The sequence below is a fragment of the Arachis hypogaea genome, chromosome 19 (genome assembly GCF_003086295.3).
Source record: "Arachis hypogaea cultivar Tifrunner chromosome 19, arahy.Tifrunner.gnm2.J5K5, whole genome shotgun sequence".
Classification (NCBI taxonomy): Eukaryota; Viridiplantae; Streptophyta; class Magnoliopsida; order Fabales; family Fabaceae; genus Arachis; species Arachis hypogaea.
In genome coordinates, this window is record NC_092054.1 from 112,912,361 (window position 1) to 112,932,344 (window position 19,984).

General features: G+C 29.8%; 2 protein-coding genes across 2 annotated transcripts; one reads left to right on the forward strand and one right to left on the reverse strand.

The window, feature by feature from the left end:
- Window positions 1-14,823: 14,823 nt before the first annotated feature.
- Window positions 14,824-16,816, reverse strand: LOC140181877 (uncharacterized). The gene is made up of 4 exons (XM_072227499.1): window positions 16,692-16,816; window positions 16,152-16,552; window positions 15,874-16,028; window positions 14,824-15,711 (listed from the first exon to the last, which is right to left on the reverse strand). The coding sequence occupies exons 2-4, from the start codon at window positions 16,293-16,295 to the stop codon at window positions 15,594-15,596; spliced, it is 417 nt and encodes a 138-aa protein (XP_072083600.1). The 5' UTR covers window positions 16,296-16,552; window positions 16,692-16,816; the 3' UTR covers window positions 14,824-15,593.
- Window positions 16,817-18,343: 1,527 nt separating this feature from the next.
- LOC112778621 (uncharacterized) lies at window positions 18,344-19,203 on the forward strand. The gene is made up of 3 exons (XM_025822923.2): window positions 18,344-18,528; window positions 18,648-18,915; window positions 19,046-19,203. Exons 1-3 carry the CDS (start codon window positions 18,379-18,381, stop codon window positions 19,186-19,188), a joined length of 561 nt encoding a protein of 186 aa, XP_025678708.2. The 5' UTR covers window positions 18,344-18,378; the 3' UTR covers window positions 19,189-19,203.
- Window positions 19,204-19,984: the final 781 nt, after the last annotated feature.

Below are 19,984 nucleotides of genomic sequence, written 5' to 3' on the forward strand. Positions count from 1 at the left end.
CCAATCCATAGGAGCCACAAAAAATATGCCACTTGTGACATACATTAAATCGATCTTGACCATGCTCTTGAACTTATAGAAAGCAAATAACTTATCTATTTCATCGGAAGGTATCCAAATTTTGTTTCCCCGGTTTTTTTAATTTAAGCTTGATACAATTGTCACAAAGATCAATTAGAACAATTTCATGTTTCAGCTCGACCCCATATCTAGCAACTATTATCTCTAGAACCAAAACATCATCCTAAAAAAAGAGACTTATCACATACGTTTAATTTTTTATCATTAATTTTATTAATTCAGACATATATGATTTATGCGTTGATCACGTGGCCATAAAAAAATAGAAATTATATATTAATCTAAATATGTACCCGTCCTCTGTATGCACGAAACATAATTCTTTTTTCTTTATCATTTCACCAATGCTCTCTTGTGCCAAAGAAACGCCTAAATTAACTCAACTCAGTATCTTTACAACATACATAACAAGAAATCCTTAATAGAAAAGAAAAACACTATAATCTCGACCTTTTGTGATCTTTTCTACGTGCAACAAGACTCATCGTAGGAAAATAATGCGCAAAAAACCTATTTCAACTATCTGAAAAGACACAGACAAAAAAAAAAAGAATAAGAGTATTGCATGAAAATATATAATCCTCCAGACTGGAAAAACTAGAGCAGGGAAAAAAATAACGATGCATGGTAACAAAAAGAGTAACCAAGTATAAATATTAAGATATTTTACAATCCTTAATTACAAAGTTTTGACTAATAAGGTGCCTAATAGTTCCAAATTAGTAACTTTCTCCTATCTTTAGGATGATTTTTTTTAGTGTTAAAAATGTATTAAATTATTTGTTCAATATTTTTTCTTATTGGATACAACATAGTAATACCAATTTAGTGAATTTGACACAGCCAATACAACCTCAATGAAACAGAATCAAATAACTGGTAAAAAAAATTAATAAGAAAAAAAATTTTCTGTTATTATCATTTAAACTTCTCTCATGTTATTATGTTATATTTTAGTATGTTACCTTAAATGTGGCTTAATAAACAGGATGATCATCAAAATTAGCTCCTATCTATATCTCAAAACCTGGTAACAAAAAGCATAAAAAAAAAGAAGTTAATAAGAATAAGATGTTGCATTCAACCAAGTATGAAACATGCCTTGTTTTAGAAATCAAATATTTCTTTTTTTTTCTTTTTAAATTGAGAACCAAGGTTTCCTTGAATAATACATGTGTTGGGAATAATACACCATTCCCCCTTGAGAAAACACCTTTGACAGAGAAATAAAATAGACACAATCACAACACAAGAATTTAACGTGGAAACTCCAATTACCGGAGAAAAAACCACGGCCGTTGTCAAATGACAACCAGAGAATATCACTATGTGAAAATTGTTACAACACATAGACTTCTTTCTCTCACCGGCATCCTAGTACACCCACACTCTCTCAAAGCAAATATCTAACTACATCTCACAACACTCTCTAATAAAGAGTACAGAGGAAAAGAAAAATCAGATACAAGCTTAAAGTGTTTCTGACTGGTGCCAAAAACAAATGGAGAACTTAGCCTCATATTTATAGCCTAGGCCACCCACTCCATTTGCTATCCTGAGCAATGTGAGACTAATTCAACCAAATCCTAACAACATGCATGTCCAAATATATGACAATATCTTATATTGGTTCATATTAATATCCAGTAACATGTCAGACAAACAAAAATGTTACTTTTAGGAAGAAAATAATCACAAAGGATATTTGAACTCAGCACATTCACATAAACATATTAACTCGATATTTTCAGAAGCCAAAACTTTAGTTGATCAAATTACCGAAAGGCAAGCTACCAAAAAATGAGAAGAAGAGCAAAAGAAAAAAGAGTGAACAGAAGAACGTGTTGAGAGTGCAACGATTAGGGCAAAAATTTAAAGTGTTCTTTGGTTGTCAGAAGATTTACCTCATCATCACGTCTCTTACTCATTGGACAAACTATATATTCTGGATCTCTCAAGAGCCCAAGCAAGAGCACTATTTGCCGAGAAACTGCCGGAGATTTCTCTTTTGTAAGAATCAGAGGCGTCTGGAGACACCGCAGAGGACGAGAGCTCCGTAATTTGTAGGAGGATATGGGGTTTAACACTGAAAATGTTGGGTGGTGGGATTTTTAGGTTGAGTGACATGAGACACCAGAGAGAGATGACAGACGGTCACTCAGTTACTTCTTTTGAGGTTCCTTTTTTTTCATTGCGTGTGGGGGAGAGAGAAGGGAGGGGCCTTTGCTTTTTTTACGTTTTGTTGGTGAATTTTTTTATACTCTAGAATAAAATTTTTAATTAACCCACAACCAAAAAAAAAAGAATTAAATATATGAATTATTTTTAAGTACAAAATAAAATTTTAAATTCTATCAAATTAAGATGACATTTGAAAACTTAAAATATCCCTTTTTTCCAAAAATGATTTTGTAAATAAATTGAATTTTATGAGAAATAAAATTATAATTTAGTCTAAGAAAAATATATAGTGAGTGGTTTTGACTCTAGCACATAGTTTTGCAAAAAATAACACAATAAAAAAATCATTTATACCAAATACTCTTCCAAGCACTCAATTGATCCAAAACCTGATAAAAAGTAGCTGTGTTCAATCCTCTGTAACTTTTCAGAGCAATAGAAATGCTTGTCTGTATAAATATATCCAACAACTTCTTCCATGATAAACACACAAAACAATAATAATCAATTAATTATATTATAGCATTATCATTATCATTATCATATCTGTTGTAATTGCAAGTTCAAAACAGAATAGTTTACCTAATAAATTGTTAACAACAAAAGAAAAATTGAATATAGGAGGTTTCAGATTTCAAGCCTCAAATTTCAAGTTTTCAACTAACCTACTAATTTGTAAAATTTTCCAGGCATGTCAAATTAGTAAAACAGAGAAGAGGGTAGGAAAATACTTTCCAGCAGGACCAGCAATAGAAAAAGTCCTTTAGCACAAAGTTAATGAACACACAATTGAAAAACCATTTTAAATAGCAAAAAAATCCAGCATTTATTGGAAAAAAGAAGAATAGTATAACTAAATGCAGAAATGAACATATAAATACAATAGGTTAGATTATAAAAGCATGCATACTCTTCAGAAAAATCCATTAGTCATTAGCAAATGCTGAGAGATATTTATAGCATATAAATAGCCACATGTGACATGACCATATCACAATATGGATGAGGATAAACCACCCATATGTTCTCTATGATGTTTATATGAAAAACCACTCAGATTAATTGCAAATATTCATCATTATCTTATTACTGATAATTCATGTAACCATTGATGCAAAAGAAACATATAGTTCAGCAGAGAGCCGAGAGCATACATCAACAAAGTCCTTACCACAGGTGAATGGTGATCAGTTAGTTTACTTCAAGTCGGCACATGCTAGAGCCCCTTTGTATTTCAAATAGGGTCTCGTAAATTTCAGATCTTGATTCTAGGCTATATTTAGCGTGAATTCTCATTGTCTTTAACATAAGCCCTCTTTGTAAAAGATATGCAGTAAATTCATGCTCCTCTGGAGTGTTTAGATATCCTCGATGTTCAATAGTGTTCAAATGCAATATAATGCAGTTAGGAATGCAAAGTCGATGTGTCCAACCGTTGCGTTTATCGGAGTTCAGGTAAGACCCGCACCAGTCATCCATGAACTGAAAACACGGAACAAGTCAAGTAAAAAGATGCAAACAAATTGCAAATATACAAAAAGTTCAAGTGATGGGATCAACCATACGTCAGATATATATACTTATAGAGCTTGAAGATTAGGACAATTGTGAAGTAAGTCTTTTAGAAAACTACTCTGGAAACTATGAAAATTGACTTGCAGCTGAATCAAATTGCAAAAGTCGGGAAGGTCCAGTACTGGTGCACTAATCAACCACTGCGTGCAAAAGATCATTGGATATTAATTTCAACACATGACCAAAATCTTAAATTCATCGTTTTGTTAAGCAAATCACCTCGATTGTTGAAAGTTGCAGCCACAAGAATTTTGTTTTGCAAAGTTCCCGAAAGACCTCAAGAACCCAAGCAACATGCCTAGGCTTAGGAATGTGAATATTGTTCCTGCAAAATGCCAGTAAATTAAAAATCAGAGACTAAAAGCACCCTATCAGTTTATAAAGTACAACATCAACTTATTAGAGAAATAGAAAATTAACAAAGTACAAAATTCAAACACAAAATAAAACTAAATGAATTAGCAAGTTTGACAAGAAACAAAACTCATTCAATTGAATTAGAATAAAACTGACAATGATTAACCTTGATATAAGTTAATTTTTTTTAAATAAAAGAATTCAAACTCTGAAGCAATTATTGTTTTAAAAAATAAAATTCAGAAGCTAGAAACACAAAACAGAGGGGAAACCGGACCTGTGGAACCAAGCTGACACCGGCGATGCTGAAGCAGAGATACGCGACGGAGGGAGGAACAGCGACCGTGGAACAGATGGTGCTTCCATAGCCGAAATGATAACGATGGTGGAGAGCTGCAGCAACGATGACTCTAATCTTCAAAGCCCCAACTTGCGTCAGAGACGGGAGTCATTCAGCGGCTGAAGGGAAGTCACGGAGACAACTCGCCGGCGTTGATAGGAAGGACGAGAGCTAGCGAGGGTGAAGGGAGGAAGATAGCTGCGCCGTTGCATGGGTTGCTAGGGTTCCTGGGTTGGGAGGGCAGTATAATCTCGCAATACACAATGGGGAAATGGGGGGTTTAGTGCATCTAAACGGCTCTGTTTTGCAACTTTCCTAAATTTTTAAGTACTAACTCCATTGATTACAATATTTATCATTTTAATTATTTACATAATGATTTTAAAAAGATTGAATTAGTTAACAACAAAGAATAAGATTAGTTACTGAAATATTTAATAGTGTCTATATTATGTATAACAATTAAAAATATAACAATATCAATTCAAATTTTGAAACTACAACAAATTAAAAATATAAAGCATAAAAAATAAAACAAAAAACATATTTTTACTAATGGAAAATAAAATTTAGAAAATATGGAATGAAATTAATTATTGACTTTTCGTTTATTTTTTAATATTGTTTTTAATTTTCATGTGTTATGTTTATTATCTATAAAATTAGTGATTAATTAATGAAAATTTTAGACAATATAAATTTTATGACCATATAAATTATGAAAAATAAAAGAAAAAAAATTATGAAACTATAAAATATTACCAATTTGTAACTTATTTTCCTTGTAAAATTTGTTCCAACCACCAATTATTGTAATTAGTTTTTGAATATTAGAAAAACCATATTTAATGGGCCAATTCGTGTCTTCATCGTGGCTAACCCAAATTTTGTCCCTCACTTTTAATTCATCTAAGTATTGTCTAAAAAATGAACAAAATATATACTGTGTGTTGCAAATACAATTCACTCATTAATCAATTATTACATATAAAAAACATATTTAGTATTTTATAAAATTTTTATCATGTAACTATACATAAGTACAGTATATTATATGTTTAATTATTTTATCCAAAAACAATTATCTAATTAAAAATATATAATATATTTATATATAAAATTATAATACGATAATAATTACTCTAATAATTCATTTTTAGTGTATTAATTTCAATGAGATGTCAAGTACTAATTCTATTAGTTAAAATATTTATCATTTTAATTATTTACATAATGATTTTAAAAATTTTAAATTAGTTAACAATGAACACTAAGATTACTTAGTGAAATATTCAGCAGCTTCTATACTATGTATAACAATTAAAAATAGAACAATATCAATTCAAAATTAGGAACTACAATAAATAAAAAATATAAAGCATAAAAAATAAAACAAAAACCATATTTTTACCAATAGAAAATAAACTCTAGAAAATATGGAATGAAATTAATTATTGACTTTTTGTTTATTTTCAATTACCAATAAATTAGTGTTGTCATGAATATACGAAGACTTCAGAACAAAAAAGAAAGAAGGATTTTTCAGCTGTATAGAGAAACTTTCAACCATGTATATTTTTTTTCTTACATTGAACATGCTTTCTCTAGTTCTTGAAAAAAAAAGACTTAAATAAATTATTTAGGTAAAAAAATCTAATATTAAGAAAGTAAATAAAAAAAATTTAAAAAATATTCATTAAAACCAACATCAATTTTTTTATCGAAAATTTAATACTTTATTTTTTGAATTTCTTGAACTTGATTTCAAATATCAGGTGAACAACAAAATAAAAAAAAAATTAACATAATAAACATATAATTTAGTAGATAATTTCATGATAGATAACAACACAGTCATTTTCATGAATCAAAAATGGATATACATGAAAATATATATGACAAGGTTGCAAGCATTCCATTAATGATATTATATTATGCAAATCAAAAACATAAAATTTAAAATTTTTTAAGAAACATTAACAATAAAAAATACACCTTATGTAAAAATAAATCAATTAATTAAAGTTAAAATTAGAACCTTGAAAAAATAAAATAATATTGTCTTTAAGTTTCATGTGTTATTTTCACTATCTATAAAATTAGTGATTAATTAATGAAAATTTTACGCAATATAAAATTTATAACCATACAAATTATGAAAAATAAAAGAAAAAATAATTAAAAAATTGTAAAAACATCACCAATTTGTAACTTATTTTCATTATAAAATTTGTTTCAACCACTAATTCACAATAGTTCATCTTCAAATATTAGAGAAACTGTATTTAATAAGTGAATTCGTGTCTTCATCATGACTAACCCAAAATTTATCCCTTCCTTTTGGATTAGTATTATTTGGGTTAATATTAAAAGGAATCCGAATCAAAAGCAAACCTATTATTTGGTAAATTTAAAACATAGATTGTCAAATATCCATAAAAATAAAAAAGAAAATAAAAACATATCCAATACAATCGAAAACATAAATAAAAATATCTGTTTCTACATATTAATAGATAAATAGCTATTTTTAAGTATAAATTAAGATTTTTTGATCTCCAACTGTATGTGCTAGTCCCGTATGGAGATTAACCTCAGAATAAGTTTGTCCCTCCTCTTTAACTTGTACAATCTACAACACTCCTTCCACTCAACTCCAAATTTTCATTCTGAGTTTCTTCCCCTACTTCTCAGGAGATGAAAAAAAATATTTTTCCCTACACTTGAAGGTGGACCGGTTATCTTCCACACAGAACCATGCCCAGATGGTTTCAGATATGCAGTAAATTTAGTGGACAAGTACTGCAATGAATATATAATATTTAACAGTTCAGGAGGGGTTTTCTAGGTAAGCAATAATAAATACAAACTCAATATTTCATAAGTTTGTTAAAGAAAGAACTGACTTCATTAAAGTTATTTTACCAATCGAGTTGTGCTGAGATATGAATTTGTCATGGTTTTCTCATAGCAAGGGGATCGAGGATATCTACTGTAGGACACATAAACATTTCAGTCACCGTAGTAAAATATATGTCTATTCAACATGATGCTAAAATAGAATTTAGGAAAAAAATGTGTTTACCATTACCGATTGTCATGAAATCTAAATAATGTTGTCAAATCGAAGGGACTTTATACTGAGTAATTTACCTGTTGGAACCACTTGTACCTGCATACATCGCCGTTCAGCTGTTTGATCCTTTAAATATCCTTATCAACACTGTAGAAAAAATCCAATATTTTATCTATTATATAAAAAAAAGAGATTGTTTTACAATGATTAAATAAATAGCAGCAGCAAATCTTAACAAAATCAAGAACAAACAACCAGGTCCAAAGAAAAAATAGAATGAAATCACTAGAAGTGTGAAAAAAGAAAACCAGGAAAGATGGCACGAATTGCAAAACGTTGAAGATCACAAGATACAGATTAAAATTGAGAAACACAGAGTCTGAGTGATTCTTGAGGGAGAGAATGGAGTCTAATATAAGGAGTAGAAATCATTTAATGGTGACTTTTGGATTTTGTCTTGAACTTGACCTATCAAATTCTTTAATCTACAATTTAAATGTTTGAAGATAATTATCATGAGGCATACTTAACTTTTTATTAGACCAAAATACATATGCCATCAAGAGAAGTGTATATATTAAAAATTATAAGAGAAAGAAAAGGATTTATTTTTAAATAATAAACATAAAACTGTATACATTTTTATTTTGTTAAGTATCTGAAGAGGCATAGTAAAATTAATTGTCAGCTGTTAAAAGTTTAAACCCTTTCTAAATAATAACAACAGTAATAAATAAAAAAAAATTATACTTGCTATCCTACATTGAATGTTAATTATAAATATCACTATTTTTTTTATGTATTCCAAGACTATACAATTATTAGTTATGAGTGTAAAATTAATAATAATAAATATCACAATAATAATAACATCACATGTTATCCATATTAAATAGTATATACTTTATTTTTGGATTACATGATGATATATTATATTATTTGAAACTGAGTTTAAAATTGTTATGAAAAGCTTAATTTTCTAATTTCTCATAAAAAACCTATATCGATACTAATTTTATGTTTCTAGCATTTTAATACTATAATTATTATTTTTCACTGAAATATTATTATTATTACGATTTTAATACTAACAATACAAAAGACTAAAGCAAATAAGCAATACTTTTCATGACATTATTATTCTAATACTAACCTATTTTAAATACTATTTACATCCATTAAATATAATATTTTCTTCTATAACAAATTGCTAATTAGAAAACTTGTCATTTTAATAAAAGAGTATTATCCAATTCAACTAACTAATTCAAATGATTAAATCCTTTTTAAAATGATTAATTATTCAGCAACTGAAGTAACTAATTCAAACAGCTAAATCTTTTTTTAAACTGATTTAACCACAAACAAATCCTACACTTTTTTGCATTCAGAAAATGCACACAAATCAATTAAACCAAAAATGATGCATACATATTTTATGCAGTTCAAGTAACTAAATAATTTTTAAAATTTAAACTAACTTTAACATAAATAAATTCTAGAATTTCTTCATTTGAACCAATAGTGCAATGAGATTAAAGGTAATTAAGTTGTCATTCCATCAATCAATCAATCAATATTATTTTGAAAACAAATGACAAAGAAAAGGTTTGCCACAGAAAAGAAAACATAAAAATTGACCTGATATAATATATGAAAATGCTAACTCATAGCATAAACTTAATGCTTTAAACAACTAACTTAATATTAACTCATGATTATTAGAGGAAACGGCAGCACCTTGCATATAATCCATTGAAAACTTAGTTCTTCCTTCTTCTTCTTCTAAATCTTCCTAAAAAAATAAATTGAAAGTACATATAAGTTAGACTAACATAAGCAAACACTATACAATAACTTATCACAATTTAAAAAATAGTAATGGTTGAAAACAAAAGAGTTGGAATTCCAATAGTAAATAAATGGAGAAGAAAAAAAACAAAACAGCAATCTTTGACCTCACTCTACTAATAAGACTCTTTAGTTGTATACTTGCATTCATTACTTGCAGTCATAGCTTGTTGATCTGATTACCGGAAATTATAAAATCACGAAGAAAATAGAGACACTTCAAAGGCTCACAATGAAGTTCAATGAGATTTGTAGTCTCTACAGAAGCCCAATTATTGACAAGCATGTAAGATACTTCTCAGGACAAGTGCAAAAGACACATTGGAAAATTCAAGTAAAGCAACAAATAAGCCTTTTATACAATAAACAATAGAGTTTCTAGGTATATCTGAACAATCTCTGTTCTCTTTCTTATATTGCAATCCTCAAACACATATAAGTATCTCAAAATTAAAACTTTTCAATGATTAATAGTATTTCAATGAAACAGGTCTTTCTTCCCCACTCTAAAAAACAAATAACAAAAAATAGATTTTTCATTTTTGGATTGTATTTCTTTGCAGTTTTGATAAATCAATTATATTTTTGGACAACTTGCAAACGTTTAGCTGTATTAAAAAATTGTTATTCGGTAGATTTAGTTTCCTAACAATTTATATACCTAACTTGTCCCTTTTCAAATGTACTCAGAAACCTCATGTTTTTGTTGTTGTTGAAAAATACTTTAATTTGACTCAATGGTAACTCCCATTGATAAAGTACCCTATCAATTTATAAAGTACAACATCAGCTTATCAGAGAAATAGAAAATTAACAAAGTACAGAATTCAAACACAAAATAAAACTAGATGAATTAGCAACTATGATAAGAAACAAAATCCATTAAATTGAATTAGAATACAATTGACAATGATTAGTCTTAGTATAAGTTAATTTTTTTCAAAATAAAATAAATCAAACTCTGAACAAAGAAAAAACACCCAAAAAGTCAAGTGGAGAGATTGCCGAGGATTAAAGAGAAATATGAACCAGAAAGCCAAGTTCAATCAAACAAAAAGAAATATATGTAATGGATCAAAAATATATTTGTTATCTATATGCATATATATTCAACTAATAAGTCACCAAAAAAAATATACTCAACTAATACACATTCAACTTTCTTTTTAATTATCACTAGTGAAAAAGAGAATTCAACAATAAAAATAAAATTAAAGAATTAAAGAATTATTCAACCCATAACAAGTTCATAGATTACTAAACAATTATCATTAACCAATTATTGTTTTAAAAAATCAAATCCAGAAGCTAGAAGCACAAAACAGAGAGGGAACCGCACCTGTGGAACAAATCCGACACCGGTGATTCTGGAACAGAGCTGCGAGACGGAGAAAGGAACGATGATGGTGGAACGGATGGTGGAGAACTGCAACAACCACGACTCTAGTCATCAAAGCTCCAACTTTTGTCGGAGACGAGAGTGATTCAGCGCCTGGACGAAAGCCACGGAGACAGCTCGCCGACGTGACAGGAAAGGACGAGAGCGAGCGAGGATGAAGGGAGGAAGATAGCTGTGCCGTTGCGTGGTTTGCTAGAGTTCCTGGGTTGAGAGAGCAAGCACAATGGAAAAATGGGGTCCAATGCATCCAAACGACTGTGTTTTGCAGTTTTGCTAAATCAATAAGTACTAACTCTATTGTTTACAATATTTATTATTTTAATTATTTACACAATAATTTTAAAAATATTTAATTAGTTAATAACAAAGAATAAGATTATTGACTGAAATATTCAAAAGATTCTATATTATGTACACCAATTAAAAATATAACAATATCAATTCAAAATTTGAAACTACAAAAAATAAAAAATATAAAGCACAAAAAATAAAACAAAAAACATATTTTTACTAATGGAAAATAAAATCTAGAAAATATGGAATTAAATTAATTATTGACTTTTTGTTTCTTTTCAATTACCAGTATATTAGCGTTGTCATAAACATACGAAGACCTCAGAACAAGAAAAAAAAAAATTTTTCAACTTTGTAAAGAAGATTTCAACCATCTATATTTTTTTTCTTACATTGAATATGTTTTATATAATTCCTGAAAAAAATACAGTAAAAGAAAAAATTATTTAGGTAGAGAAATCTAATATTAACATAGTAAAAAAAAACTTTTGAAAGATATTCATTAAAACCAACATCAATTTTTTTATCCAAACTTTAATACTTTGTTCTTTGAATCTCTTCAATTTGGTTTCAAAACTGAGGTGAATAACAAAATAAAAAAAATTAACATAATGGAAGTTAGGTTTTAATTAGCTGTATTGTTGATTCTCTTTGTCTTTGGTTTCTATTGGACATCATCACCAACTACAATATAATCATGATCACTTTCATGAATACTACAATCTCATTTCTCCTAATTAAGAACTGGTTGGTTCTAACCAAATAAATTTGACCGAAATTCACAATAATTCAAACTAAGCTAAAAGAAATAATAAATATATAGTCTAGTAGATAATTTCATGATAGAAAAAAATACAATCATTTTCATCAGACAAAGATGGGCATACATGAAAATATATATGACAAGGTTTTGCAAGCATTTCACAAATGATATTAAATTAAAAACATAAAATTTTAAATTTTCTAAGAAACTTTAAGAATAAAAAATATAGTTTATGTAAAAATAAATCAATTAATTAAATTTAGAGCTAAAACATTGAAAAAATGTATTAATATCATTTTTAATTTTCATGTGTCGATTTTTAGTATCTATAAAATTAATGATTAATCAATGAAAATTTTAGCCAATATAAAAATTATTACCATACAAATTATGAAAAATAAATGAAAAATAATTAAGAAATTGTAAAACATTACCAACTTGTAACCTATTTTCCTTGTAAAATTTGTTCGAACCACCATTGATTGTAGTTCGTTTTCGAATATTAGAGTAACTGTATCTAATGAGTTAATCCGCATCTTTATCGTTACTAACCCAAATTTTGTCCCTTCCTTTTAATTCATCTAAGTATTCTCGCAAAAATGAACAGGGTATATGCTGTGTGTTGTAAATACAATTAACTCATCAATCAATTATTACATATAAAAAACATATTTATTATTTTATAAAATTTTTATTATGTAACCGCAAATAATTACAATATATTATATATTTAATTATTTTATTGAAAAAATAATTATTTAATAAAAAATATATATAATATATTTATGCATAAAAATATAATAACATAATAATTAATTTAATAATTCCTTTTTAATGTGTCAATTTCAGTAAGATATCAAGTACTAACTCTATTGTTTATAATATTTATCATTTTAATTATTTACATAATGATTTTAAAAATTTTAAATTAGTTAACAACAAAAATAACATTACTTACTAAAATATTCAATAGCTTCTATACTATGTACACCAATTAAAAATATAACAATATCAATTCAAGATTTGAAACTACAACAGATTAAAGATATAAAGTATAAAAAATAAAACAGAAAACATATTTTTATTAATATAAGACTATGTTATACATAAATAAAATTGAACTCAAACATACAATAATACCTGAAGCTAATAAATTTTGTGTTAGACCGCTAACATCTCGATCAACACCTACATCGTCCAATATTTAAAATAAATCAAAAGAACATTCAAATAAACAAAGAAACAAGATAATAGTAAAAAAAATTATAAAAAACAAGAAAACTAAAAAAGAAAGCCCATATATATAAAAAATTCATAGTAACAACAACAAATATAATAGGTGAAAATCTACAATATTTAACCATTAGCTAAAAAAGAAAAAGAACCTATAATATATATGGACGTAGTGCTACGTAATGCGCCAACAACATTTCCTACAAAATATCACAAACAACAATGAGAACACCAAAATATACACCATATCTAACATTTAGTTGAGAAATATGTCAAAAAATTTACCCGTAGCACGTGTGTTGAGATCTTTGACTTCGTTTTCTTTTTAAACATTCTTTTCTATATAATCTTGCAGAAGCACATAACTGAGACATTTAAACTTGACTTCTCCCACAAAAACAATAGAAGATAAATACACCACTATGGAATAAAGAATCTTCAAGATGGCACTTGAGTCATTTTTTTTGTGTGAAAGGATACTAACAAATCACTTCAACAAACAAAACTATACACATATATATAAAAACACACATATATACATATCTATAAATTAAAGCTAGAATAGGAATGAGAGGAATAATCTAAAACCTAAATGTCTAATATTAATATGATCCTAATCTAACAAAAATATATAGAAAAAGGTGAGTCACAATCCATAGTATCTCAGCTATACCTAATAACACATTATACCTAGTACATAGCTATCTAAAAGAATAACATATAACTCACAATTTCTTGTTTGACAGTGGAAGTAATGGTACACGTTTATCTTGTAATATTGACATTATTATTATTATTATTATTATTATTATTATTATTATTATTATTATTATTATTATTATCTTTGAGCTGTAACACTGTGAAAAGAAAACTATCTTGGTAGGATACTCTGAACAACTACAAAACAACGTTTAACGAAATTAAAAGTATACAATATATACTAATATATACTAATAAATAGAAAAGCTGCTGGATTTCATTTAGTGTTGTACCTAGAAAGTACATACATATATATAAATAAACTGCATAGGTGCAAATTTCAAAATAACCTAGAATCCATAACCTGGCCATATCACATCATTTACAAAGGACACTGTGTACAATCCCTAGCAAAGTACAAACAAACAAAACGATACTACGAAACCATACTAGTCTTTGGACACAGCTCACAAAAAATGGATGGGACAAAGACAACATCTTCACATCTGATTGAAACATTGGATTCAGTGCATATAAGTTAACTACTTCTTAGATTAGTAAACTATTTCACAGCAACACCAGCAGCTCTAATAACATCTCAAACATCACGGTTCTTGAGAACTTTGGAAGTTGGGCCAAGTTCCTCATCAGCAACATCATCAAAAGCTTTCTTCAGATTTCTCTTAACTTTTCTACCCCTAGGAGGATTGGAAACAGTCTCTTTCTTGATCACATGAACAGGGGATCCATCAAGAACAGCAGAAAGTACACCCTACAATGCAAAAGAATAGAATGGCTGAATAAATGTAAACAACAGAGAACATACAACCATATAGATTGACAAATCATGTTAGTTTTCCAGCCAAATTAAATTGATTATTCTCCATAATTCATGGAAAGGAATAGGTAATTTAACCAACCAACACATTCTTATTTAATTCAATTCCAATAAATAAATTATCGTAGTTTCCACGGGAGGAGAATTCAAGAGGCCCTCAATTTCCAGACTGTACTCTCCATCAACAAGTACACTATCATCAACACTTTTCCTTGCCTCTTTTACAATATCAATTTCAGTACTTATATCATCCAATCCAGGAACTTCAGCACCCTTTTCACCAAGAAAATCAATCAAAGGCCTGCAATTTGTCTTCATATTTGAACAATTTTCATCAGCAGTGATACCCTCATCCAGCACCTCACACGAATCCTTCTTGTCAACAATATATTCATCCTCACTTGAAGGGATCTTTCCCAACTTACCATCCTAAACACAATTTATAAAAAAAATAAATAAATAAAAGAAAATCAATAAAACAACAATAAGAAACAATAAAAAACAATAAAGAAAATAAAAAACACGAGTTTGTAGATGCAACCTTCAATGGAGTACGCTCATAATCCGCATCATAGTTAGGCAACTCAAACATGGAAATAATAGCAGCATCATCGTAAACTCTTCTCACACGAAAAGTTCCAAAATACTTGTCTGCACCAACACTCTTGATATCTATCTTAAGGAGCAATTTTTTTCCCAACAATTGCTAGAACATCACAGGATAACTATTTCCACAAACAACCTGTGAAATAATTTGAAAAACATGGTTCTTAGAAGAATCAAGGACGAAATACACACTCAAACACACTCAACAAACAATTATACATGGCAAAAACAAATCTCAGTCACTATTAAACTCAACAACAGAAAAGAAAAAAAAGGAATAAACCATACACTTGCATCCTTCTAAACTTCTCCAAACAGATCAGCACATGATTTTTTCAATAAGTAAGTAGCCTCACGATCGAATAACACAAATACATCATGTCCATTATCATCCTCAACAGCTATTTTGATCCTATATCTGACCATCAAAGAATTACCCAATAAAAAATTTAATACAAAAAACAAAAAAACAACAAAATAACTGTAATTAGGAAAATGAAACAAGGAGAAATAAACAACAGCAGGAAAAAGAACGAAAAAAGAAAAGAATATCACACATAAAGGAATAAACACAACGTACCTAGGAGTCACATTGGTAACATAGTGCTGACAAAAATCAGAATAATATGCACCACCTTGAGGCTGAATTGACTTCCCACAAACACAAGCTGAATACCACCAAAGTCCCTCATCCACAATAGATCTCACAAAACCAAAAACCACAAAAGACCCCTCCTATCATAATATAAAAAATAAACATTGAGATATGAATGGAAAACATAAATTTCGTATAAATTTTTCATGAAAGGACATCTAAGTCAAAATTGACTAAAGACATGGAAAAAAAACCCAATAAACCTCGTTGTTATCATGAAGTTCGTCAATAGTGCATCTTCTAGTAAGCCGCATAAAATCATCTTCCAATGAAACACCCTTGCCCTCATTAGCAATAAACAATGGTTGTGTTCCATTGATACCTTGGTCAATCATACTAATCATCATAGAAGAATTAAAGGAAAAAAGGAAAGATCAGTAAAAAAAAAAAGAAACAATATCAACAAAACTTCAAACACAAATAAAGAGAATAAACTGAAATTATATTAACCAAGTTAAAACTATAAATAAAAACATCAATCAACTAAACACGTCATGTAATAAGATACTATCCAATAACCTGTTTTTGAAATCAACTACTTCAGACAAATCTGGATTAAAGAACAGCCAAGTAGCATGCATAACATTTTGGAGACCAACTTGTCCTACAAAACACCCAGCTAAATAAATAATAGATAAATAAATAAATAAATAACAAATAAATAGTTAAAAACAGGGAACTAAACATAAAGCAAAGAAATTTCAGAAGAAATTAGGAAGCCTAAACATTATAATATTGACTACCCCTAAAGAATTTAACTTTGGCAAGTTGGATCACAACAACTGGCTACTCCATATAACCAGAGCCTAAGAAACGATGCACTTCATCCACGTACTCCCCAAACAGAGCATAGCGTATTGTCAACCTGAAAAAAAATATTTATTGGAAAACTTAGATCCATTATGTAAGGCCCACATCGGTTGGAGAGGGGAACGAAGCATGCCTTATAAGGGTGTGGATACCTCTCCCTAGCATGACGCGTTTTGACGAGTGAGTGTGGGGGGGCTTAGGCTATCATCCCTATCGTCAAAGGCAAAACCGTGAGGCCTTGTGTGCCAAAGCGGACAATATCATGCTAGCGGGTGGTCTGGGCTGTTACAGATGGTATCAGAGCCAGAGCCTGGATCGATGTGCCAGCGAGGGCGCTGGGCTCCCTTAGGGGGGTGGATTGTAAGGCCCACATCGGTTGGAGAGGGGAACGAAGCATGCCTTATAAGGGTGTGGATACCTCTCCCTAGCATGACGCGTTTTGACGAGTGAGTGTGGGGGGCTTTGGCCATCATCCCTATCGTCAAAGGCAAAACCGTGAGGCCTTGTGTGCCAAAGCGGACAATATCATGCTAGCGGGTGGTCTGGGCTGTTACAGTTAGCTTGTGATTTTCTCTTCTTTTGGGTTCTTTTAGATTCTAGCTATAGATTGCATTTATCTAATCACTAAGCCAATAAATTATAATTTACTTGATATATTAATATTAAATTAATATATATATATATATATATATAGTAACAGTATATATATATATACTGTTACTATCAATACTAGAACTACATTATCCAAGAAATTATATTGGATTTGATTTATAAGTTAACAATGATATTCTAACTATTTTCTATTTATTGTTATATATTTAGGTTGAATGCTTAATTGATTTATTTGAGAATATTAATGTTCTTTTGATATTGCTGCTCTTTTTATTTTCATTCTGTTTGTGATTGACTACTCTAATTGATTTGTTGATTGATATATTTATGTTTTTATTTTTTTAATTTTTTCTTTCCATGCATCTGAAATTTTGGGATTTAGTTGTTAATGGTTTACATTGATTTAGTAGGTTCAGTTAGATATTGGTGGGTTATAAGATATTTATATTTCTTATGATAGTGTAAAATATTATATTTATCGGTCCCTTTTAACCAATTCTCTTATTATCCCATAATATTATAATAGTCAAGTGAGATATGCTAATAGATGTCTTTTCCTATTCAGTTTGTTCCCAATGACTATATTATAGGTGTTTTTGGGTGTGCCTCATATGCATATGCACATATGTTCAAATAGATTAGATGTTAGTGGGTTTTAGGGTATTATATTCTATTACTTTATAATTATTATGATTCTATGAGATTTGTTGGAATGTGTCCTTTCTTATTTAATTGTTGCGCAGAGAAGATAGCATAGGTGTTATTGATTGTGGTAGCTGGATGTGTGTGATAGGTATTAGATGATGTATGCTATGTGTACATATTTTCCCACCCTTTCTTTGAGGTATTCAAATTCAAATTCAAATATTTTGGTGATTTGTTAGCTTGTCTATAAAAAGGACTCCTTGGTTGTATGGTTCAATGCACCTCATTCCTTCTCTGAAATCTCTTGTTTCTGGTTTCTATTTATCTTTTTAGTTTTCTCTATCGTGTTTGGTGGTTGAGCCAATGCCTCCTCCATTTGATTCTATCTCTAAGATCCACCCTCCAAGGGAGGCATGGAGACTCAAAGTTAGGGTACTAAGAACTTGGATTGTTCCTTCTTTTGGAAATCATGATGTTGCAAATTCAATGGAAATTGTTCTTGTTGATGGAGATGTGAGTGGTTGTTCAATGTTGGTCTTGGGTTGATTTTATTTATGGTTTTCTTTCATCTTTTGTTGTGTTCGTTGTAACTGTTTTTTGTTTTTTAAATTTGTTGTTGTTTTCTTGTGCAGTCTAACAAAATACAAGCAACTGTTAAGAAGCAGCTCATAAATAGGTTTAAAGAGAGTATTATTGAGGGTCAAACATACCGAATGTCATATTTTAGTGTTGTTCCAAACCAAGGCAATTATAGGGCATCAGAACATGAGTTTAAGTTGGTTTTTCTTAACCGTACAACTGTTATTCCTGTCCCTAACGATGCTATCCCAAAGACATGTTTCAGTTTCTGTTCGTTTGATGAGCTCTTGAAAATGACTGAAGATTACGTTTACTTAGTTGGTCGGTGACTTTAAATCTTCTTTATGCCCTTCATTTTTTCCGTTTCAGTTTGTTGCCTTTTTTCTTGGCTGATTTTTTATGGAAGTGTGCACTTTTGAACTATGATTTTATTGATGTTTTTTTTGGATAGATGTTATTGGTTTGCTAACTTCTGTTGGTGAAGAGAAAGAGTATGTGAAAGATGCGAAAGTGATGAAGATGATCGTTCTTGAGTTATCTTCAAAAGAGTTTGTTTTTTTCTGCCTGATGTTGATTGTGTTTTGCATTTATTAACTATTATTTATGTTAAGCACTGGTCTTTTAATTTTTTATTGGTGTTTTATGTTGAATTGTTAATGTGTAACAGTCCAGATCACCCGCTAGCACGATATTGTCCGCTTTGGCACACAAGGCCTCACGGTTTTGCCTTTGACGATAGGGATGATGGCCAAAGCCCCCCACACTCACTCGTCAAAACGCGTCATGCTAGGGAGAGGTATCCACACCCTTATAAGGCATGCTTCGTTCTCCTCTCCAACCGATGTGGGCCTTACAATCCACCCCCCTAAGGGAGCCCAGCGCCCTCGCTGGCACATCGATCCCGGCTCTGGCTCTGATACCATCTGTAACAGCCCAGACCACCCGCTAGCACGATATTGTCCGCTTTGGCACACAAGGCCTCACGGTTTTGCCTTTGACGATAGGGATGATAGCCTAAGCCCCCCACACTCACTCGTCAAAACGCGTCATGCTAGGAAGAGGTATCCACACCCTTATAAGGCATGCTTCGTTCCCCTCTCCAACCGATGTGGGCCTTACACTAACCCCAACTTTCTAGACCAAAAAAGTTGATTTGACATATATAGCACCTAGTAATAACACATAAAAAGCAAATTTTACTTGGAAATAATAACTACCCTCTCAATCACGTCAGTCATCACATCAACCATCACAACAAACAACCAAGACCTATGAAAAGCAGTCAACACATGATCCATGATGTAGGGTGAGAAAAACCTATCATAAATAAGTTACCCCATTTTTTAACTAATATTTTATTTAACAAAAAGTATTTCTTAAAATTAAATAA